The following is a 20,077-nucleotide window of genomic DNA, read 5'->3' on the forward strand; positions in this document are numbered from 1 at the left end:
CTGTGTCTCCATGTACTCCACATGAGCTGGTCTATTAACGTGTACTTTCTCCCTCTGCCGTATTTAACATTAAGTAGGAAGTTGTTCTTGGGAAACTCAGCTTCATGAATTGAGTTCTAATTCATTATACTTTGCAACCAGCTGTTGCTGATGTCCAGATGTGCAGAGCTGCTGCTGTGAATTCATGTCATCTACTCATTCCATTTACTAATACCTCAAGGGCTCATAGGAGAAGCAGCTTATACACTTGAGTGCACCTATTTTTGTAAATACATCCAATACAGACCATTCTATTCTGGCTGGCTGGAGAACCAATGTTAGAATCTTTTACAAATCACACCTCCAACAAGGAAAACAAATAATTTTTAAAATGCGAAACTGAATGTTACTGGATTCCATGTTTGTCTGTGGTCTGGACCATAGCTGTTTCAGTTCAGAGCGCAGGGTGTGTAACCCCTACAGTATTATTCCTTAGAAATCTTAAAAAATGCTGAACATTTGTAACCTTCAGGAATTGAAATTTTATTATAATCCTCAAATGGTTAATGAATGAAGTTTTTGAAAGCACCTTTATTTATAGATATAAACATATACATAAATTTATAATTGTTAATGTTCAGATTTCTTGCCTTGTAATAATACTGACCGTACAAACTTTAAAGAACAGAGAAAAATATGGTCTTAAAGTTCTAGAAGGAATAGCAAACTAATCACGAGATGCTGAAACAGATGCATTGACCTGACTGGCCAGTACAGTCTTAGTTTCAGTTTCTTTGCAGTAAATTGCCTGATCAGGTGCTGAAAATAACACGCAAGTTAGCGCCACAATTATACATGGAGTAAATAGCTAGATAAATGAGCTCAGAAAGGTCGAGAAAGGAATTATGGCAAGTTATTCATTTGTCACATGAGGAAATACAAGCCCACGAATGCAGATGGATCTGATTTAATTTACTACTTAGAGCTGGCTTTACATTTGATCGCATAACATATTCTATAATTTGTGTATGCAGCAAAATGTCTTTGTTCTATCCTCCTAAAAATTTTAAAAAGTTATATTTATTTTCATTCTTCATGGCTTATTGTTTTGCAGGTGTTCCTGAACCTACAGTCAGCTGGACAAAAGACCAGGGTTCACTTGATGGGAATGTTCTGCTTTTCCAGAATGGATCTCTCTCAATGATTAATGCCACTTTAGCAAATCAGGGATTATATTCTTGCCATGCATCAAACACTCTTGGCCAAGTGATGGCAACAACAAATCTGCTATTACACGGTAAGAAAATGCATTCGTTCAGGACATTACATTTTACTCATTAATCAGCAATCACCAGAGATTTCTAATGATTAGGAAGAGTACTGATGGAGGGCAGCACTCAGCATTGTCGTTGCTCTCCATTATTTCTCTGCCTCCAAGCATTTCATTTCCACTATCAGCTCATTCCTGTGGTTTCTTTTAATTGATAACCCCTCCTCTCCTTAAAGTGATCATGGGTAGCCTGTCTCATAATGTAAATATTGATTTTTGTGTCTGATTTTTGTGTCAGATTTTGTTTGAGTGTTCCCTTGGGCTCCACAAAAATGCCCCAGCTCGCTTCTCCTCCCCTTCCCACCCCACCTCACCACCCTCACTATCCCCTGCCCCATCTTTTTCTTCTTCCTCCCTACCCCTCTCTTCCTTCATCAGTCCTGCTGTCTGCTGTCCTTTGCAGCCCCTCTATCCCTTCCCATCTTCTTCCCCACACTACCAGTGCTACCCTCTCTGTCTACCCCCTTCCTCTTCCTTCCTGCACGAACCCTGTCCCCATTGCCCCACTTCTCCCGCTTTCTTCCATTCTGTTCTCACTTTGCACTTGCTGCTAGTCTCCTTGTCTATTTAATTTGATGTTAGCATGAGGTCAAAGTATGAGGTCAAAGTAATGATGGAAATTGTACAACACGCCACTCTCAGCCCTTTATCTGGTTTTGTCTTTGTGGCAGTTGGTCATATTTTTTGATGTAATGTTTCTGCTAATGTGGCAGTTTGATGATGAGGAAATCAGTTTGAGTAAACACTGTACTCTGGGCTGCAGTTTCTCAATGAGTTTGTGGTCTTATTGTAAGGTGTATGGATGCAATTTTCAAATTCCTATGTGATGGATATCACAGTTCAGTGACCTCATGCCAAATCTCACTAGCTGTTTAAATATCTTATTTTCTACCATCCTTTCAGTTAAACACATTCTATTCAACATTCAATACATTACAGATCCCCCAAGAGCCTCACTCGAATTGAAGAACTTGCTCCAACAGTTTGCACTCACTGGGTCTGAAGCTTACACAATATTTGCTACTATTCCTGGAACTAAAGAAGTGTTGAGTTCTGGAAGCAGTGTTCTGGTTGGTAAGCGGTATATTTTATGGACTGAGTCATTCTTTATATAAAGTGCACATAAACTCCAGTCCGTCCTAACAATTGTTATCATTCACACTCAGGCAAAATGGGAAGGAGGGTGGTAACAGAGACTGTGATCAGAAACAGATGACTGGGTGCGGGCTTGTTTCTGTAACCAGAGCAGAGCCAGCAAGTGAAGACATTCTTTACTATATCATTATTCCAGTACAGAGAAGAAAGTCAGAATGTCAGGTTTTTAAAATACTGTTAACCTGGAAAGTGTTTGGGAAATATCACCTCATTAAGGAGAATTCAAAATTTAAAATAAAGGGGTTTCAAAGAAGAGCCATTGGACTCGAAACGTTAACTCTGTTTCTCTCTCCACAGATGCTGCCAGACCTGCTGAGTTTTTCCAGCATTTCCTGCTTTTATTTTGTCTTGTGCTGCTGAAAGATAGCACATATAGAATGTTGTGATGTTTGAAACTAGATAGAGCTCCTATCTGTGAGAAATACAACCCTTGCATTTCTATCAAGCATAAAGCGGTAAGGTGCTTCACATATAGTTAATTAAATGTGGTTGTTATGTAGGAAAACATAGCAACACACATTTTTATAGAATCATAAAGCACAGGAGGAGGCCACTCAGCACATTGTATCTGTGTTGGTTCTTTGAAAGATCTCTCTGATCAGTGCCAACAATCTTTCCCAACAAAATCCCACAAACAGATACGGATGAATAACCAATCAAATCTGCTTTTGGGTCTTATTGACTGAGGAAGAAATGACAGTCCACACATTGGGAGGACTCTTTGCACTTTTTCCAATAGTGCCATAGGATCTTTAACATCTCATTCAAAGAAGAGAACCTCTCTCAGTACTACACTGGAATATTTACCTGGATTACACACTTCAAACCCTGAATAAACAACCTTCATTCCCAAAGGAAAGAGTACAACCAACTGTCGGAATAACGGGGCCAACATTCTACTGACCCCATTCAGTCAGAGGAAGTCGCTTGACTCAATGAGACTCTAACCACATCCCACATTATTGGAGGAGGGGTTCATTAAGACAGTTCGAAAGCAGAATTAGCAAGTGCTCCTCAGAGAGTCTCATAATATTGGTGAAGCACCCAGGTCAGTCCTACAGAGCAGAGAGGGCATGAATATGTCCAACAGCAAACTGCTGAGGAGGTGTCTAACACCAGAGGAGCCACCAGGCCATCTGTCTGAGGTAACTATGCCCCTCCGGAATAAATTCACTTTTCCTTCGGGCAGTTTGAGGTGCATGTGTGTGTGTTCTGGTGTGTTTGTTCTGCTCTGCTCAAAGACAAAAGTGAAAGTAAGACTGGATTGTATAGGACACTTCCCTTCTAGTGATGTCATGTTGCTATCCCTTAAATGCATATTTCAATAGAGACAGAGTCCCAGAGAAACTGTCATCAGTCCGCTCCAGCATTTAGACCAGTGCATTATATGCTGGAGAGGTAAAGATGGATATTTATATGAATTTTGTTTTTAATAGTAGTCACTTGGTAGCACAGAACTTGAGTATTACTGAAAAAAGAGACATGCTGTTGAAACTTTTCATCTTGAACTTGTAAGGGCTGATACAAGAATGCCAAATTTCTAAGGAAGCAACAATTTATACTGCATAAGAAAAGTGTGCTGATTGGTTGGCAAGTTGACTCTGGTCGAGGCATTGCCATGGAGAATGCACCAGGGAATTTTGTTCCCTTCGCTTTTATTTAATTTTAAAAAGGCACAGCACCTGGACATGTTCCCATTGGCTAATTTCAATAGGCAGAATGCTGATCGTACTCAACCTGCTCGTGCCTGCAAAACTTAGAACATAATGTTTAATGTTAGATGTAATTCTGCAATTAGACAGCACTTGCTGAACAATCCTGAATGTGTTAAGAATCACGCAATCAATTTAAGATTATCAGTCGAGCTCACAGTGTGGCTCACTTACACAAGCTAGAGGCTCATATTCATACGCCGGACCCTGTCCTTCATGGGCAAAAGGAACGTGTCAACGCTTCAACCAATCGGAGCCGACTTAACAGCCAATCAGTATCTTTTTCTCATGTCCAATTGTACAGCCATTCCTATTGCTTCAATAAATTTTGTTTTCCTGCCATCCCCCAAATTACTGTCCTGTCCATTCTAGATTTTTTCCATGACATGTTGAGAGTGAGAAGAACTGTACCACTGCACACATGCTAGTTACTGATTTTCGTTTCTCACATTCGCTGAGCTGTTTAACTCGTGTCCTTTCACTGGATACAATGGTTACTTTGTCCCCATATATACACTTTGAAGCCATCCCAAAGCTTTCTTGGGAAACATATCATTTCCACTCAGCTGCACAAAGGAATGGTCATTAACTCTCCTCCATTTTCTGGACTTTTCTCAGAACCTATACAAAATGCCAAACCATGCACATCGGACACTGTGATATTAGCTGCTTTGTTCCTGCATTGAAACAATTCCTCGGCCAGGCACACACAATGTACACACAAAGATCCGAAATGGGATTACAAACAAAATCTATAAAGTAGCCGTGTGACTACACAGATCAGGCTTGAGGGGCCTATGACCCACCTGCTGCTCCTATTTCATAAGTTCATCCTGAAGACGTTGCTAAATGTAGAAAGACCTATTGGATTAGAGGCAAACACAACTTGGTACCAAATGAGGTGTCAAACCGAACCTAAAGAACCATTACTCTTATCCAATAAAAGTGAAAAAGTAATGTCCTTGGCTACTGGGAACAATATCTGGGAAATGGGAGTCAGCATGGAATCAGAAGGGGAGATTCTGCCTGATCAGTTTCCTCTAAGGAAAGAGAATCTCGAATGGCTGTTCAGAAGATAAATTATACAACATGCTGAAAGTTGCAGAAAGACTTAAATAAAGTTCTGCATGGACGGCCATTGCACAATCTGAAAGCTGTGGTTATAATTAGGTGAAACCTGGAGATGTATTTATTTTTTTATTCATTCACGGGATGTGGGCTTCGCTGGCTGGGCCAGCATTTATTGCCCATCCCGAGTTGCCCTTGAGAAGGTGGTGGTGAGCTGCCTTCTTGAACTGCTGCAGTTCATGTGGTGTAGGTACACCCACAGTGTTGTTAGGGAGGGAGTTCCAGGATTTTGACCCAGAGACAGTGAAGGAACGGCGATATATTTCCAGGTCAGGATGGTGAGTGACTTGGAGGGGAACATCCAGGTGGTAGTGTTCCCATGTGTCTGCTGCCCTTGTCCTAGATGGTGGAGGTCGCAGATTTGGAAGGTATTGTCTAAGAAACCTTGGTGAATTCCTGCATCTTGTAGTTGGTACACACTGCTGCCACTGTGCATTGGTGGTGGAGAGAGTGAATGTTTGCAGATGTGGTGCCAATCAAGCTGGCTGCTTTGTCCTGGATGATGTCAAGCTTCTTGAGTGTTGTGGGAGCTGCACTCATCCACAGAATCACAGAATCTTTACAGTGCAGAAGGAGGCCATTCGGCCCATCAGGTCTGCACAAGGAAGTGGGGAGTATTCCATCACACCCCTGACTTGTGCATTGTAGATGGTGGACAGGCTTTGGGGAGTCAGGAGGTGAGTTACTCTCTGTAGAATTCCCGACCTCTGACCTGCTCTTGTAGCCACAGTTTTTATATGGCTGGTCCAGTTCAGTTTCTGGTCAATGGTAACTCCCAGGATGTTGATAGTGGGGGATTTAGTGATGGTGATGCCATTGAACATCAAGGGGCGATGGTTAAGTTCTCTTTTGTTGGAAATGGTCATTGCCTGGCACTTGTGTGGTGCAAACGTTACATGCTGCTTGTCAGCCCAAGCCTGGATATTGTCCAGGTCTTGCTGCATTTGGACATGGGCTGCTTCAGTATCTGAGGAGTCACGAATGGTGCTGAACATTGTGCAATCTTCAGCGAACATCCCCACTTCTGACCTTATGATGGAAGGAAGATCATCGATGAAGCAACTGAAGATGTTGGGCCTAGGACACTATCCTGAGGAACTCCTGCAGTGATGTTCTGGAGCTGAGGTGACTGACCTCCAACAACCACAAACACATTCCTTTGTGCTAGATATGTGATATCCACGCTAGATATCCAACCAGTGGAGAGTTTTTCCCCTGATTCCCATTGACTCCAGTTTTGCTTGGGCTCATTGATGCCACACTCGGTCAAATGCTGCCTTGATGTGAAGGACAGTCACTCTCACCTCACCTATGGAGTTCAGCTCTTTTGTCCATGTTTGAACCAAGGCTGTAATGAGGTTTGGAGCTGAGTGGCCCTGGCGGAACCCAAACTGGGTATCAGTGAGCAGTTTATTGCTAAGCAAGTGTCGCTTGTTAGCACTGTTGATGACTCCTTCCATCACTTTACTGATGATTGAGAATAGACTGATGGGGTGGTAATTGGCCGGGTTGGAGTTGTCCTGCTTTTTATGTACAGGACATACCTAGACAATTTTTCACATAGCCGGGTAGATGCCAGTGTTGTAGCTGCACTGAACAGCTTGGCTAGGGGCACGGCAAGTTATGGTACACAAGGCTTCAGTACTATTGCCGGATTATTGTCAGGGCCCATAGCCTTTGCAGTATCCAGTGCCTTCAGCCATTTCTTGATGTCACATGGAACGAATTGAATTGACTGAAGACTGGCATCTGTGATGCTGGGGACCTCCGGAGGAGGCTGAGATGGATCATTCACTTGGCACCTCTGGCTGAAGATTGTCACAAATGCTTCAGCCTTATCTTTTGCACTGATGTGCTGGGATCCTCCATCATTGAGGATGGGGATATTTGTGGGGTCTCCTCCTCCAGTGAGTTTAATTATCCACCACCAGTCACAACTGGATGTGGCAGGACTGTAGAGCTTAGATCTGATCCGTTGGTTGTGGGATTGCTTGGCTCTGTCTATAGTCCTGTGTTATAGCTTCACCAGGTCGACACCTCATTGTTTGGTATGCCTGGTGCTGCTCCTGGCATGCCTTCCTGCACTCTTCATGGAACCAGAATTGATCCCTTAGCTTGATAGTAATGGGAGAGCGCAGGATATGCTGGTCTATGAAGTTACAGATTGTGTTCAAGTACAATTCTGCTGCTGCTGATGGCCCACAGCACCTCATGGATGCCCAGTCTTGAGTAGCTATATCTGTTCGAAGTCTATCCCATTTAGCACAGCGGTAGTGCCACACAACACGATGGAGGGTATCCTCAATGCGAAGGTGGGATTTCGTCTCCATAATGACTGTGCAGTGGTCACTCCTACCGATACTGTCATGGACAGATGCATCTGTAGCAGGCAGGTTGGTGAGGATGAGGTCAAGTATGTTTTTCCCTCTTGTTGGTTCCCTTGCCACCTGCCGCAGACCCAGTCTAGCTGCTATGTCCTTTAGGACTTGGCCAGCTCGGTCAGTGCTACCGAGCCACTCTTGGAGATGGACATTGAAGTCTCCCACCCAGAGTACTTCTGCATCTTAGCCACCCTCAGTGCTTCCTCCAAGTGGTGTTCAACATGGAGGAGCATTCATTCATCAGCTGAGGGAGGGCGGTATGTGGTCATCAGCAGGAGGTTTCCTTGCCCATGTTTGACCTGATGCCATGAGACTTCATGCAGCCCGGAGTCGATGCTGAGGACTCCCTCCTGACTGTGTACCACTGTTCCGCCACCTCTGCTGGGTCTGTGCTGCTGGTGGGACAGGACATATTTTGGCACTAGCCCCCAGATGTTAGTAAGGAGGTGAGCAGGTTATTACTAAGTAAGTGTTGTTTGATAGCACTGTTGATGACCCCTTCCATCATTTTGCTGATCATCAAGAGCAGACTGATGGGGTGGTAATTGGCTGGGTTGAATTTGCCTTGCTTTTTGTGGACAGGACATACCTGGGCAGTTTTGCATATTGCTATGTAGACGCCAGTGTTGTAGCTGCACTGGAACAGCTTGGCTATCATTTGACCGTGTGGCATCAAGGAGCCCTAGTAAAACTGGAATCATGAGAATCGGGGGGAAAATTCTTCACTGGTTGGAGTCATACCTAGCACAAAGGAAGATGGTTGTGGTTGGAGGTCAATCATCTCAGTTTCAGGACATAACTGCAGGAGTTCCTCAGGGTAGTGTCCTAGGCCCAACCATCTTCAGCTGCTTCATCAATGACCTTCCTTCTATCATAAGGTCAGAAGTGGGGATGTTCGCTGATGATTGCACAATGTCCTGCACCATTTGCAACTCCTCAGATACTGAAGCAGTCCATGTCCAAATGCAGCAAGACCTGGACAATATCCAGGCTTGGGCTGATGTGTAGTGTGAACTACATTTGCACCTCACAAGTGCCAGGGAATGACCATCTCCAACAAGAGAGAATCTAATCATCTCATCTTGATGTTAAATGGCCATCACTGAATCCCCCACTATTAACATCCTGGGGGTTACCATTGACCAGAAACTGAACTGGACTAGTCATATAAATACTGTGGCTACAAGAGCAGGTCAGAGGCTAGGAATCCTGCGGCGAGTAACTGACCTCCTGACTCCCCAAAGCCTGTCCAACATCTACAAAGCACAAGCCAGGAGTGTGATGGAATAGCCTCCACTTACCTGGATGAGTGCAGCTCCCACAACTCTCAAGAAGCTTGAAACCATCCAGGGTAAAGCAGCCCCACTTGATTGGCACCACATCCACAAACATTCACTCTCTCCACCACTGACACACAGTAGCAGCAGTGTGTACCACACTGATGCACTGCAGGAATTCACCAGGAATTGTGAACCCAAGCATGATCTAGATCCAGGTCTCACTGAGGTGTGTGTCTCTGCGCTGGTGGAGGGTGTGGCTAAGCACTGTGATGGGTCTTCCAGGCTGCTTATTTCCAGCTCTTCAACAGGGGAGGTGTCCTCTTGGCTGGAGTTGAGGACCTGGATGGAGCTGAGGGAATGGCTGGCTGAGGGTGTCGGTCGCTTGCCAGAGCTCCCTGTGAACTGAAGTAGAGATAATTAGTGCATGGCAGCAGTGTCAAAAGCAGGAGAGAGAGCACTCACAGTTGCATTGAGAGAGCGACCTCACTGTCACCGCAGGGATGGTCCACATCCTCACCAGTCAGCGTGATGGCCGCTCCTCAAAGTGAGTGAGGGGCCTAATGTGGACCACTCCACCTCCATCTGGGACCTCTCCCTGCTGATGTGAGCCAGCTTCTCCTGCATGGAAACAGATGGGGAGAGCGTGAGCAGGACACATGGCACTGAGTGGAATGTTTGTGTGGTGAATGGAATCATGGACGGGATGAGGATGTGAGCTCCAGATGATATGAGCCTGATGGAGATGTGAGGGTGTGTGTGAGAGTTAGTGGTGTTGTCCCTTGAGGTGTGAGATCCCTGTGGATGTGTGATGGGTTTGTGAGTGTGTGAGTTGAGAGTGATGATAAGAGTGAATTACCCTGACAGAACGGATGAGACCATTCATCCTGTAGTGGCACTGGGTGGCTGTCCTCTTTTGCAGGGCATTGGCACTGACCACCGCTGCCACCATGCTGGATTGGTGATGCTGCTGCCCTACTGCAGCCAGAGCGGGGGGAAAGGACATCCTGGCAGGCCTCCATGGTGTTCAAAAGGCGCTCGAGGGACACATCACTGAAGTGGGGGGGCTGCAGTCTTTTTGCCTTTCGGGACCATCTTTTCTCATGTAGCAGCCCTGGGCTGGAAGCACTGAGAGGTGTGCACATGGCTGCACTTTCAATATGGTGCCCTGTGTGATGAAGCGGCGAGGTGATGGCATGGCAGGCAAATGAGAGCCTGCCCACCATGGAAAAGTCATGTTCCCTGGGAATGCATAATTAATGCAGCGGGTTTGGAATGATACGGCACGGGCAGCCGCTGTGTGGCCAACGGGTAAAACATCATTTTTCCCAGCCGCTACTGCACTTAGTGCAAATCTGGGACGATTCGGCCCCACATAGGCAGACTGTCTTTTAGGCTCACCGTCAGCATCCTGTTAGTGGTGAATACACTCGTGTTGCTATTGTATAGCAGCAGCGTGAAACAGCTAGCTTCACCTACTGCTCAAATTTTTGAGACACCTTACCCTACGAGGAATAAGGAATGTTGAGATCTCCTGTTAGTGAGGTGGCGGGGCTAATCTTTGTCTTCATGGGCGCCCACAAAGGCTCAACAGTGTGGACAAATAGGCCAGAATTGCATCTTTGTGCAAAAGCACAAACAATTTTTATTGCTTTAGTGAGCAGCAAGCAAAGCAATGTGGAGCATTGAAGGGTCATGAGGACTCGAAACATCAACTGTCCTCCTCTCCGCCGATGCTGCCAGACCTGCTGAGTTTTTCCAGGTATTTCTGTTTCTGTCAATGTGGAGCATATTCTGTTTGTAGTTTGAGCACTGCAAATCAACATATAGAGATTCCCTTTGTTGATTCCTATTCCTCCCAATTGTAAATCCGATTCCTTTGCTGGTGGTTTCTGTTTTAAATCTGCAAGACTTTTGTAAGTTCAAGTGACTTTGGATCTGATTTGAATTAAACTAAGTTAACTGGCCCATAACTGAGGGCAGTAAATATGAACTAATCCCAAGGTGGCACTAGCTCTGGTAGGAGATATTCCAGGAGGGTTAATCATGTGACCTTCGATTGCATGAAATCTAATCAAGTGATACCTGCAAAGATTATTACATGAACCTTGTAAAGTTTGGATCCATTGTAGTTGAGTAGATTTGCTTGTAGTTTTGCAGCAACAGCTATTGTACAAGAAGTTCTGACAACCAAGAGGTCACTGGTGAGCAGGCAATGAAAGTACTTACATTGGCCCACACTACCGGTGTGAGTTACCAGCACATACAACTGGTGTGACTGGTGCACACTATCAGCGTGACCCATCCACTACAGTTGTGCACCAAAAGCTGCAAACTCTATGTTCAGGTTACCAGTACCAATGCCTGTGAGATTCGCATTCCATTCTGGGAAACTCCTGGAGAATCCTGAAGTTGAACTCCCTGTCATCGCAACAGTAAGACACCAGCACACAAACAATATGCTCCCTGACACGATGTGGTGAGCAGTTTTTAAGCAGGGGTAATTATACACATGTATCAGCTTACTAACAACTTCAGCACCAATTAATCTGAATGGCCTCTCCTCATTCCAAGCTTTTCCAAATTTCTATATTGAAATTTAAGGGTGAAAGGATAAGGTGCAAATCCAGCCTTCTAAATTCTTATAAGTTACAAGAGTATTCCTATATTTATAGATCAAACTGTAGCTCCTAATGGAACATTTTATCCTGCTAAGATGATAAATTCAGTTTCATACCAAAGTTTTGGACATTTTTGCCGATTGAAGGATTTGTCAGTACACATGAGATAGCAACAATTAATTGGTAAACGGTTCATTTTGATTGGTTTAGATCCACTTCATGTCCCAGTCTCTTTGATGTAACCAAGAAGTTTGAGAAGTAACAACTCTGGGGAGTGAAAGATTTTGATTGGCTGCACAGGAATGGGAATTAAGGAGACTGAAACATAATTGGACGACACCAGCTTTTACATTTTCCAAGCTATTAGTTTTGATAATCTTCCTTTCCCATTCCAGGCTGTCCTGTTAAAGGCCATCCAAAACCCAGCATCAGCTGGCTGCATAATGGCAAAATCATAAGCACAGGGTTAGGACAGAAACATCAGATCCTAGCTTCACAACGGATTCTTCAAATCCTAACAGTCACAAAGGGACATCGAGGTAATTACAGCTGTGTAGCTCGGAATGAAGCTGGCAATATCACACTGAAGCTTACACTGGAGATAGCAGGTATGTTTCTTATATAAAATGATAGTGACAACAGTTGTTAATGTGGTGCTGCCCTCCCACTGGATAGGCAAGAGTTAGATTTGCAGCACATTCCCTAAAAGACCCCAGGGATATGTTACATCTCTCCCTTGCCAAACAATTAAGAAAGATTGTGGGAATTTTAGAAAACACAAAAATGTTGTCTTTTCATAACAGATGGAATATGTTGTGATGGTGAAAGGTGTATGAGCGGACAGTAATTACCAAACATCGACATTGTCCTTGCCGAATGGCAAAGGTCAATTATGACATAATCATGTCAACCTTGACCTACTTTTGCAGCTCCAAAGTGTGTGAACTGATAAAATAAATGAGTAATTTGTTAGAGAAAAATTAGTGTTCAGTACCATTTACAACTCCTCAGATACTGAAGCAGTCCATATCCACATGCAGCAAGACCTGGACAACATTCAGGCTTGGGCAGATAAGTGGCAAGTAACATTCCCATCACACGAGTGCCAGGCAATGACCATCTCCAATGCCAGAGAATCTAACCATTTCCCCTTGACATTCAACAGCATTACCATCACTGAATCCCCCACCATCAACATCCTGACCATTACTATTAACCAGAAACTTAATACGACCAGCCATATAAATACTGCGGCTACAAGAGCAGGTCAGAGGCTGGGAATTCTGTGGTGAGTAACTCACCTCCTGACTCCCCAAAGCCTGTCCACCATCTATAAGGCACAAATCAGGAGTGTGATGGAATACTCCCCACTTGCCTGGATGAGTGCAGCTCCCACAACTCTCAGGAAGTTTGACACCTTCCAGGACAAAGCAGCCCGCTTTATTGACACCACATCCACAAACATTCACTCCCTCCACCACCGACACAGTAGCAGCAGTGTGTACCATCTACAAGATGCACTGCAGCAACTCACCAAGGCTCTTTCAACAGCACCTTCCAAACCCGTGACCTCTACCAAAGCTCTTTGAAAGATTTTAGTATTTATTATAGTTTAATAACAGGAATAAAATGATCAAGTAACAACAGAAACTTTGCAAGAACACTTGATGTTAAGTGAAAATAGTGAAGAATTCTAGAAGCAGTACAGAGAATATTCATTGTTCTGTTAAATGTTGAAATAGGTTGAATTATCGAGACAATTTCAGTTCCTATGTCTCTGTGTTAGAGTACGCGTGGTTGATTGGTGAGCTCGTTCCATGCTCAGCACCATGTGGGAATAAAGGTTTGCAGTTTCCCAAGCTAAAGTGTCTGAGGGACAACAGCATTGAAGTTGACAAGTCTCACTGCAAGAGCAAGCCTCAACCAGATATCCGTGCGGTTGCTTGTAATGTAAGGGATTGTCCTCCTCGGTGAGTAAACAATCTGAATATCTGAGCTTCATGATAATTATTGCTCCTGATTGCAGCTAAACTTAATTCTCTGTATAACTTTGGAAACTAATCAATGTGCTTTTTTTTGTGTGTGTGTTCTGGTATTGAAACATTGTAATTGGTCCATATGCTGGAATATAATGTTGGGAATGAATTATTCTATGGGGTTTCCCAGTGGAAAAGTCGATCCTGAGCCCCCCAACTTTAAAAAGGGCTGCCCTGCAGCAACAATACACAACCTGTGTGGGACTCCAGCCCTGAGGGAAAGGAAGTCCTGCCTTCCAGAGCAGCCGGCCAATCTGATTGGTCAGCAGTTGAGTAGTCCCAGCAGTGCCAGAACACAGTTGTGGTCACTGCTGGGACTACAAGGAACATGGAGGCCAGGTTGACAGGTAAGACCGGGGTTTTAGACAGGGAGGACTGGGGGGAGGCGGGGGTAGTGGGGCGGGGCAAGCACAAAGGTGGAATCATGGTGGGGGTTATATACAATAGTCTTTTATTAGCTACAATATGGTGCACTCTGATGTAAGGTAGTTTTCCAATAATCCAATGAACTTTAACATATTCACTAACTGATAATAATTGTAGCTATAGAATTGTAAATGAAGTTAATCCTTAGTTGACTACAGGAGGGTTCTCCTGTCCAGGTGCACTGAGTCTGTTGACAAAATACTCGGTCATGAATGACCCTTCTCGAATTAGCTGGGTCTAAATGGGTCAATGATGCAATAGGTCACACTTCACTCTTCAGTCTTACAATTGGCTGCAGAAAAACACCCTTCAAGCCAATCAGAACAGCCTCCTGTTTTAAGTGGCTGTCTCTCCAAACCGAATTGTGTGCACCAGGGGGCAGGGTTGAAAGTGAGAGTGAGTTAAAATTAAAGGTAGAAGTAAGATCTGCTTTAGCAAAATAGGTCAGAGTTTTTTACGTGTGTACATGGGGGAACCTCGGGCTTGGAACTGACTATTCAGTATAGAAAATTAGGTTAGATTGCATAGAGTAACTGCAAAGATTTGGTGAGAATGGGAGAAGGAACCAAAGAAGAATCTGTATTGAATAGTTTAGAGTACGGGTTAATATCACCTCTCTTAACATTTTAATTGTCTTTATTGCTTTAATATCAGTGTTTGTTTCAGCCTAGTCCAGGAAAGGCTTGCTATTGGTTTGAGGGTTAGATCGGGTGAATTTTCATACTTAATTCTCTGTGTGGGAATTTTCAGGTGACTTATGGTCAAATGGCATCACAGGTTCAATATAAATTCAGGGCTCAGTCTTACAAAATGAATATTTCACATTCTACATCAAAAGTAATTAATTATATCACCCGATCATTGGATAAGCACGTTTACGTAATGTGGAGAATAAGCTGCCACCATTTATTATCCAGCTGGGGTTAGTACCTTCGAGAAGGAGGGAGAAAAGTTGAGGTGAAGTGAAAAAAGCAAAAAAACTACGGATGCTGGAAATCCAAAACAACAACAAAAATACCTGGAAAAACTCAGCAGGCCTGACAGCATCTGCGGAGAGGAACACAGTTAACATTTCGAGTCCGAATGACTCTTCATCAGAACTAAGGAAAAATAGGAAAGAGGTGAAACTTATTTCACCTCTTTTCTATTTTCACTTAGTTCTGATGAAGAGTCATTCGGACTCGAAACGTTAACTGTGTTCCTCTCCGCAGATGCTGTCAGACCTGCTGTGGTGAAGTGAACGTTAGCTCAATAGCCACAAGATGATAAGCTCAGGTCTGAGCGCAACCTCAGTCCGGGTAATTTGCTTCAATTAGGTGAATATGTACATTTTCAATTGGATTCCTTGATAAGTGGTCACATTTGGCAAGGAGTTGAACTCCGAAGAAACTGTCATTCAGTAGTTAATCTGTGATTTATGAAGATTGGATATGGGAGCAAATGCAGAGGGATTTGGGGGTGAATGATTTATTGTTCTCCTGGCTGAGAGAAATTGGGATCAGAGTGTAAATTGGTGCAAGGGGGAATGGGGAGGCGTTAGGAGGATGACAGAGATTTAAACAGGGGCTGTGTTTTATGACATATCTTACATTCAATGAAAAAGGTTGTCTCTTGCAATGACTTTCTCTAGGTGGACTGTGAGCAGTTGGTCCCCTTGTCCTCAGTACTGCGGGGGAGGGACTCAGAGGCGTCTGGTCAGTTGTCAGAAGGTGACAGCAGCTGGAATACTTCTCGATCTGTCACCCGGCTTCTGTGCCCAGTCAGGAAAGAAACCAGTGGATTCCCAGACCTGTAACAGGCAGCCATGTTCAGAATGGTTCACTTCAAATTGGGGACAGGTTTGTATCAATTAAAATAATGTTAACAGTGATATCTCTAGTCGATTGGAAATAGCATTCATACATTTTATATCAATCTAGTTCCGAAACTTGCCCTGAAAATGTGAAATGTTATCGCAAGTGTTTTATTATTGGGTCATTTAACAAACTTTGTAGCTTGTGTGAGCTCACTGTCATCATTATCTAAACGCTGGGAGCACACCCAATACTGAGAGGGTCAGGCACCGGCACTTTGAGCAGCAGGCCTTTGGCAGCGAGGGGATGTGGCTCCTCCATTTGAAATGTTTGTCTGCCTCAGGGTGAGACACTGTCAGGGCCTGAGTCTGTTCTCCTCCCATTCCCCCCCAGAGAGCTTGTCTGCCTATCCTGTATCAGCAGAGCCACTTCAGAGACACGGCAGCAAGCTCTACCCCTTGATCTCTTGAATGAAGGTATCCCCATTGCCAGTGGGTACACACCAAACCTGCGGCAGGGATCCACCAGAATTGGAGAATACAGGGAGGCGATGGTATTGTGGCTGGACGAGTAATCCAGAGACTCAGAGTAATGCTCTGGGGACCCGGGTTTGAATCCCGGTTGGTGGAATTTGAATTCAATAAAAATTTGGAATTAAAAGTCGGATGATGACCATGAAACATTGCCGATTGTTGTAAAAACCCATCTGGTTCACTAATGTCCTTCAGGGAAGGAAATCTGCCGCCCTTACCCGATCTGGCCTACATGTGACACCAGACCCACAGCAATGTGGTTGACTCTTAAGTGCCTCTGCAATGGCCTAGCAAGCCATTCAGTTGTATCAAACTGCTGCAGAGTCTTGGCATAGGCACCGGAAATGACAACAGCAATCTCAGCCCTGTCAACCCTGCAAAGTCCTCCTTACTAACATCTGGGGGCTAGTGCCAAAATTGACTAGTCTCACAGACTAGTCATCCTCATGGAATCAGATCTTACAGATAATGTCCCAGACTCCACCATCACCATCCCTGGGTTTGTCCTGTCCCACCGGCATGACAGGGCCAGCAGAGGTGGCGGCACAGTGGTATACAGTCGGGAGGGAGTTGCCCTGGGAGTCCTCAACATCGAATCCGGACCCCATGAAGTCTCATAGCATCAGGTCAAACATGGGCAAGGAAACCTCCTCCTGATTACCACGTACCGCCCTCCCTCAGCTGATGAATCAGTGCTCCTCCATGTTGAACACCCCTTGGAGGGAAAAGTGAGGATGGCAAGGGCGCAGAATGTACTCTGGATGGGGGACTTCAATGTCCATCTCCAAGAGTGGCTCAGTAGCACTACTACTGGCCGAGTCCTAAAGGATATAGCTGCTAGACTGGGTCTGCGGCAGGTGGTGAGGGAACCAACAAGAGGGAAAGACATACTTTACCTCATCCTCACCAACCTAACTGCCACAGATGCATCTGTGCACCACAGTATCAATAGGAGTGACCACCACACAGTCATTGTGGAGGTGAAGTCCTGCCTCCACATTGAGGATACCCCCCATCGTGTTGTGTGGCACTATCACCATGCTAAATGGGATAGATTTCAAACAGATCTAGCAACTCAAGACTGGGCATCCATGAGGTGCTGTTGGCCATCAACAGCAGCAGAATTGTACTCAAACACAATCCGTAACCTCGTGGCCTGGCATATCCCCCACTCTACCATTACCATCAAGCCAGGGGATCAACCCTGGTTCAATGAAGAGTGCAGGAGGGCATGCCAGGGGCAGCACCAGGCATACCTAAAAATGAGGTGTCAACCTGGTGAAGCTATAACACAGGACTACTTGTGTGCCAAACAGCATAAGCAGCAGGTGATAGACAGAGCTAAGCGATCCCATAACCAACGGATCAGATCTAAGCTCTGCAGTCCTGCCACATCTAGTCATGGTGGTGGACAATTAAACAACTCACTGGAGGAGGCGGATCCACAAATATCCCCATCCTCAATGACAGAGGAGCCCAGCACATCAGTGCAAAAGATAAGGCTGAAGCATTTGCTACAATCTTCAACCAGAAGTGCCGAGTGGATGGTCCATCTCAGCCTCCTCCGGAGGTCCCCAGCACCACAGATGCCAGTCTTCAGTCAATTCAATTCACTCCATGTGATATCAAGAAACAGCTGAAGGCACTGGATACTGCAAAGGCTATGGGCCCTGTCAATATCCCGGCAAAAGTACCGAAGACTTGTTTTCCAGAACTTGCCATGCCCCTAGCCAAGCTGTTCCAGTGCAGCTACAACACTGGCATCTACCCGGCTATGTGGAAAATATCCCAGGTATGTCCTGTACACAAATAGCAGGCAAATCCAACCCAGCCCCATCAGCCTACTCTCAATCATCAGTAAAGTAATGGAATGGGTTATCAACAGTGCTAACAAGCAGCACTTGCTTAGCAATAACCTGCTCACTGACATCCAGTTTGGGTTCCGTCAGGGTCACTCAGCTCCTGACCTCCTTACAGCCTTGGTTCAAACATGGACAAAAGAGCTCAACACCCGAGGTGAGGTAAGAGTGACTGCCCTTGATACCAAGGCAGCATTTGACAGTGTGGCATCAAGGAGCCCTAGCAAAACTGGAGTCAATGGGAATCAGGGGGAAACTCTTCGCCGGTTGGAGACATACCTAGCACAAAGGAAGATGGTTGTGGTTGTTGGAGGTCAGTCATCTCAGCTCCAGGGTATCACTGGAGGAGCTCCTCAGTGTAGTGTCCCAGGCGCAACTATTTTCAGCTGCTTCATCAATGACCTTCCTTCCATCATAAGGTCAGAAGTGGGGATGTTCGTTGATGATTGCACAATGTTCAGCACCATTCGCGACTCCTCAGATACTGAAGCAGTCTGTGTCCAAATACAGCAAGACCTGGACAATATCCAAGCTTGGGTGGACAAGTGGCAAGTAACATTCGTGCCACACAAGTGCCAGGCGATGACCATTTCCAACAAAAGAGAATTTAACCATCGCCCCTTCACGTTCAATGGCATTACCATCACTGAATCCCCCACAATCAACATCCTGGGGATTCACATTGACCAGAAAGTGAACTGAACTAACCATATAAATACTGTGGCTACAAGAGCAGGTCAGAGGCTAGGAATCCCGCGGTGAGTAACTCACCTCCTGACTCCCCAAAACCTGTGCCTTGTAGGTGGTAGACAAGTCAGGAGGATGATGGAATACTCTCCACTTGCCTGGATGAGTGCAACTCCAACAACACTCAAGAAGCTTGACACCATCCTGGACAAAGCAGCCCGCTTGATTGATACCACATCCACAAACATTCACTCCCTCCACCACCGATGCACAGTAGCAGCAGTGTGTACCATCTACAAGATGCACTGCAGGAATTCACCAAGGCTCCTTTGACAGCTAGAAGGACCAGGGCAGCAGGGAAGTCACCACCTGCAAGTTCCCCTCCAAGCCACTCACTATCCTGACTTGGAAATATATCGCCGTTCCTTCACTGTCACTGGGTCAAAATCCTGGAACTCTCTCCCTAACAGCACTGTGGATGTACCCACACCACATAGCCTGAAGTGGTTCAAGAAGGCAGCTCACCAACACCTTCTCAAGGGCAATTAGGGATGGGCAATAAATGCCGGCACATTCACATCCCGTGAATGAATAATAAAAAAAAATAAACTGAGCAATTTTGGGATTTGTTGGTGATGACTATTTGCAGAGAGCCAAGTTAAAACATATGAGAACATCACCTCGGTGACTGTGGTGTTGAAATGTTTTTTTTATGGTAAGGTAAAGAAATGTCCTTATTGTTCCTGGTGACCTAGAACTAGTTTGATTAATGTATGTAAATAATCAAGCTGCACAGTTAAGATGGACATCTATTGGCTCTGGGATTTTTTTTGTCTTTTAGCAATTAACATTTAACATGATTCTCTCTGAGCACATTGAAGGATTGGAGTTCCAGCTGGGTGAGCTGGTCTACATACCAGAATCCTGGCTTCAGATGACAAGCATTGAGCATCTCTTACAGAGACAGTTTTTTTTTTCTCTGGCGAAGTTAAATAAAATGATCTGCTTCCTAACTCCTAAATTCCACATTTCCTGTTCATTCCTAAATTGAAAGCCTAGAGTTGATACTAATCCTTATGCCTGAGTTTAACAGATTTAACTAGTTCCTTGTAGTAAATAAAACACAGATAAAAAGTAAAAGGATGCAGGGACAAGGGACA

The 20,077-nt window shown here is 44.8% G+C and overlaps 1 protein-coding gene across 2 annotated transcripts in view; it reads left to right on the forward strand.

Moving 5' to 3' along the window:
• LOC144668435 (ADAMTS-like protein 1) overlaps window positions 1–20,077 on the forward strand; it is a 746,250-nt gene that overhangs the window by 716,213 nt on the left and 9,960 nt on the right. For both annotated transcript variants that reach the window (XM_078530487.1, XM_078530496.1), the window contains 5 exons: window positions 1,094–1,276; window positions 2,249–2,383; window positions 11,979–12,191; window positions 13,370–13,553; window positions 15,676–15,883. In XM_078530487.1, coding sequence (XP_078386613.1) covers window positions 1,094–1,276; window positions 2,249–2,383; window positions 11,979–12,191; window positions 13,370–13,553; window positions 15,676–15,883 — 923 coding nt within the window. The remainder of the gene's footprint in view (window positions 1–1,093; window positions 1,277–2,248; window positions 2,384–11,978; window positions 12,192–13,369; window positions 13,554–15,675; window positions 15,884–20,077) is intronic.

The sequence above is a fragment of the Cetorhinus maximus genome, chromosome 2 (genome assembly GCF_964194155.1).
Source record: "Cetorhinus maximus chromosome 2, sCetMax3.hap1.1, whole genome shotgun sequence".
In the NCBI taxonomy this organism is placed as follows: Eukaryota; Metazoa; Chordata; class Chondrichthyes; order Lamniformes; family Cetorhinidae; genus Cetorhinus; species Cetorhinus maximus.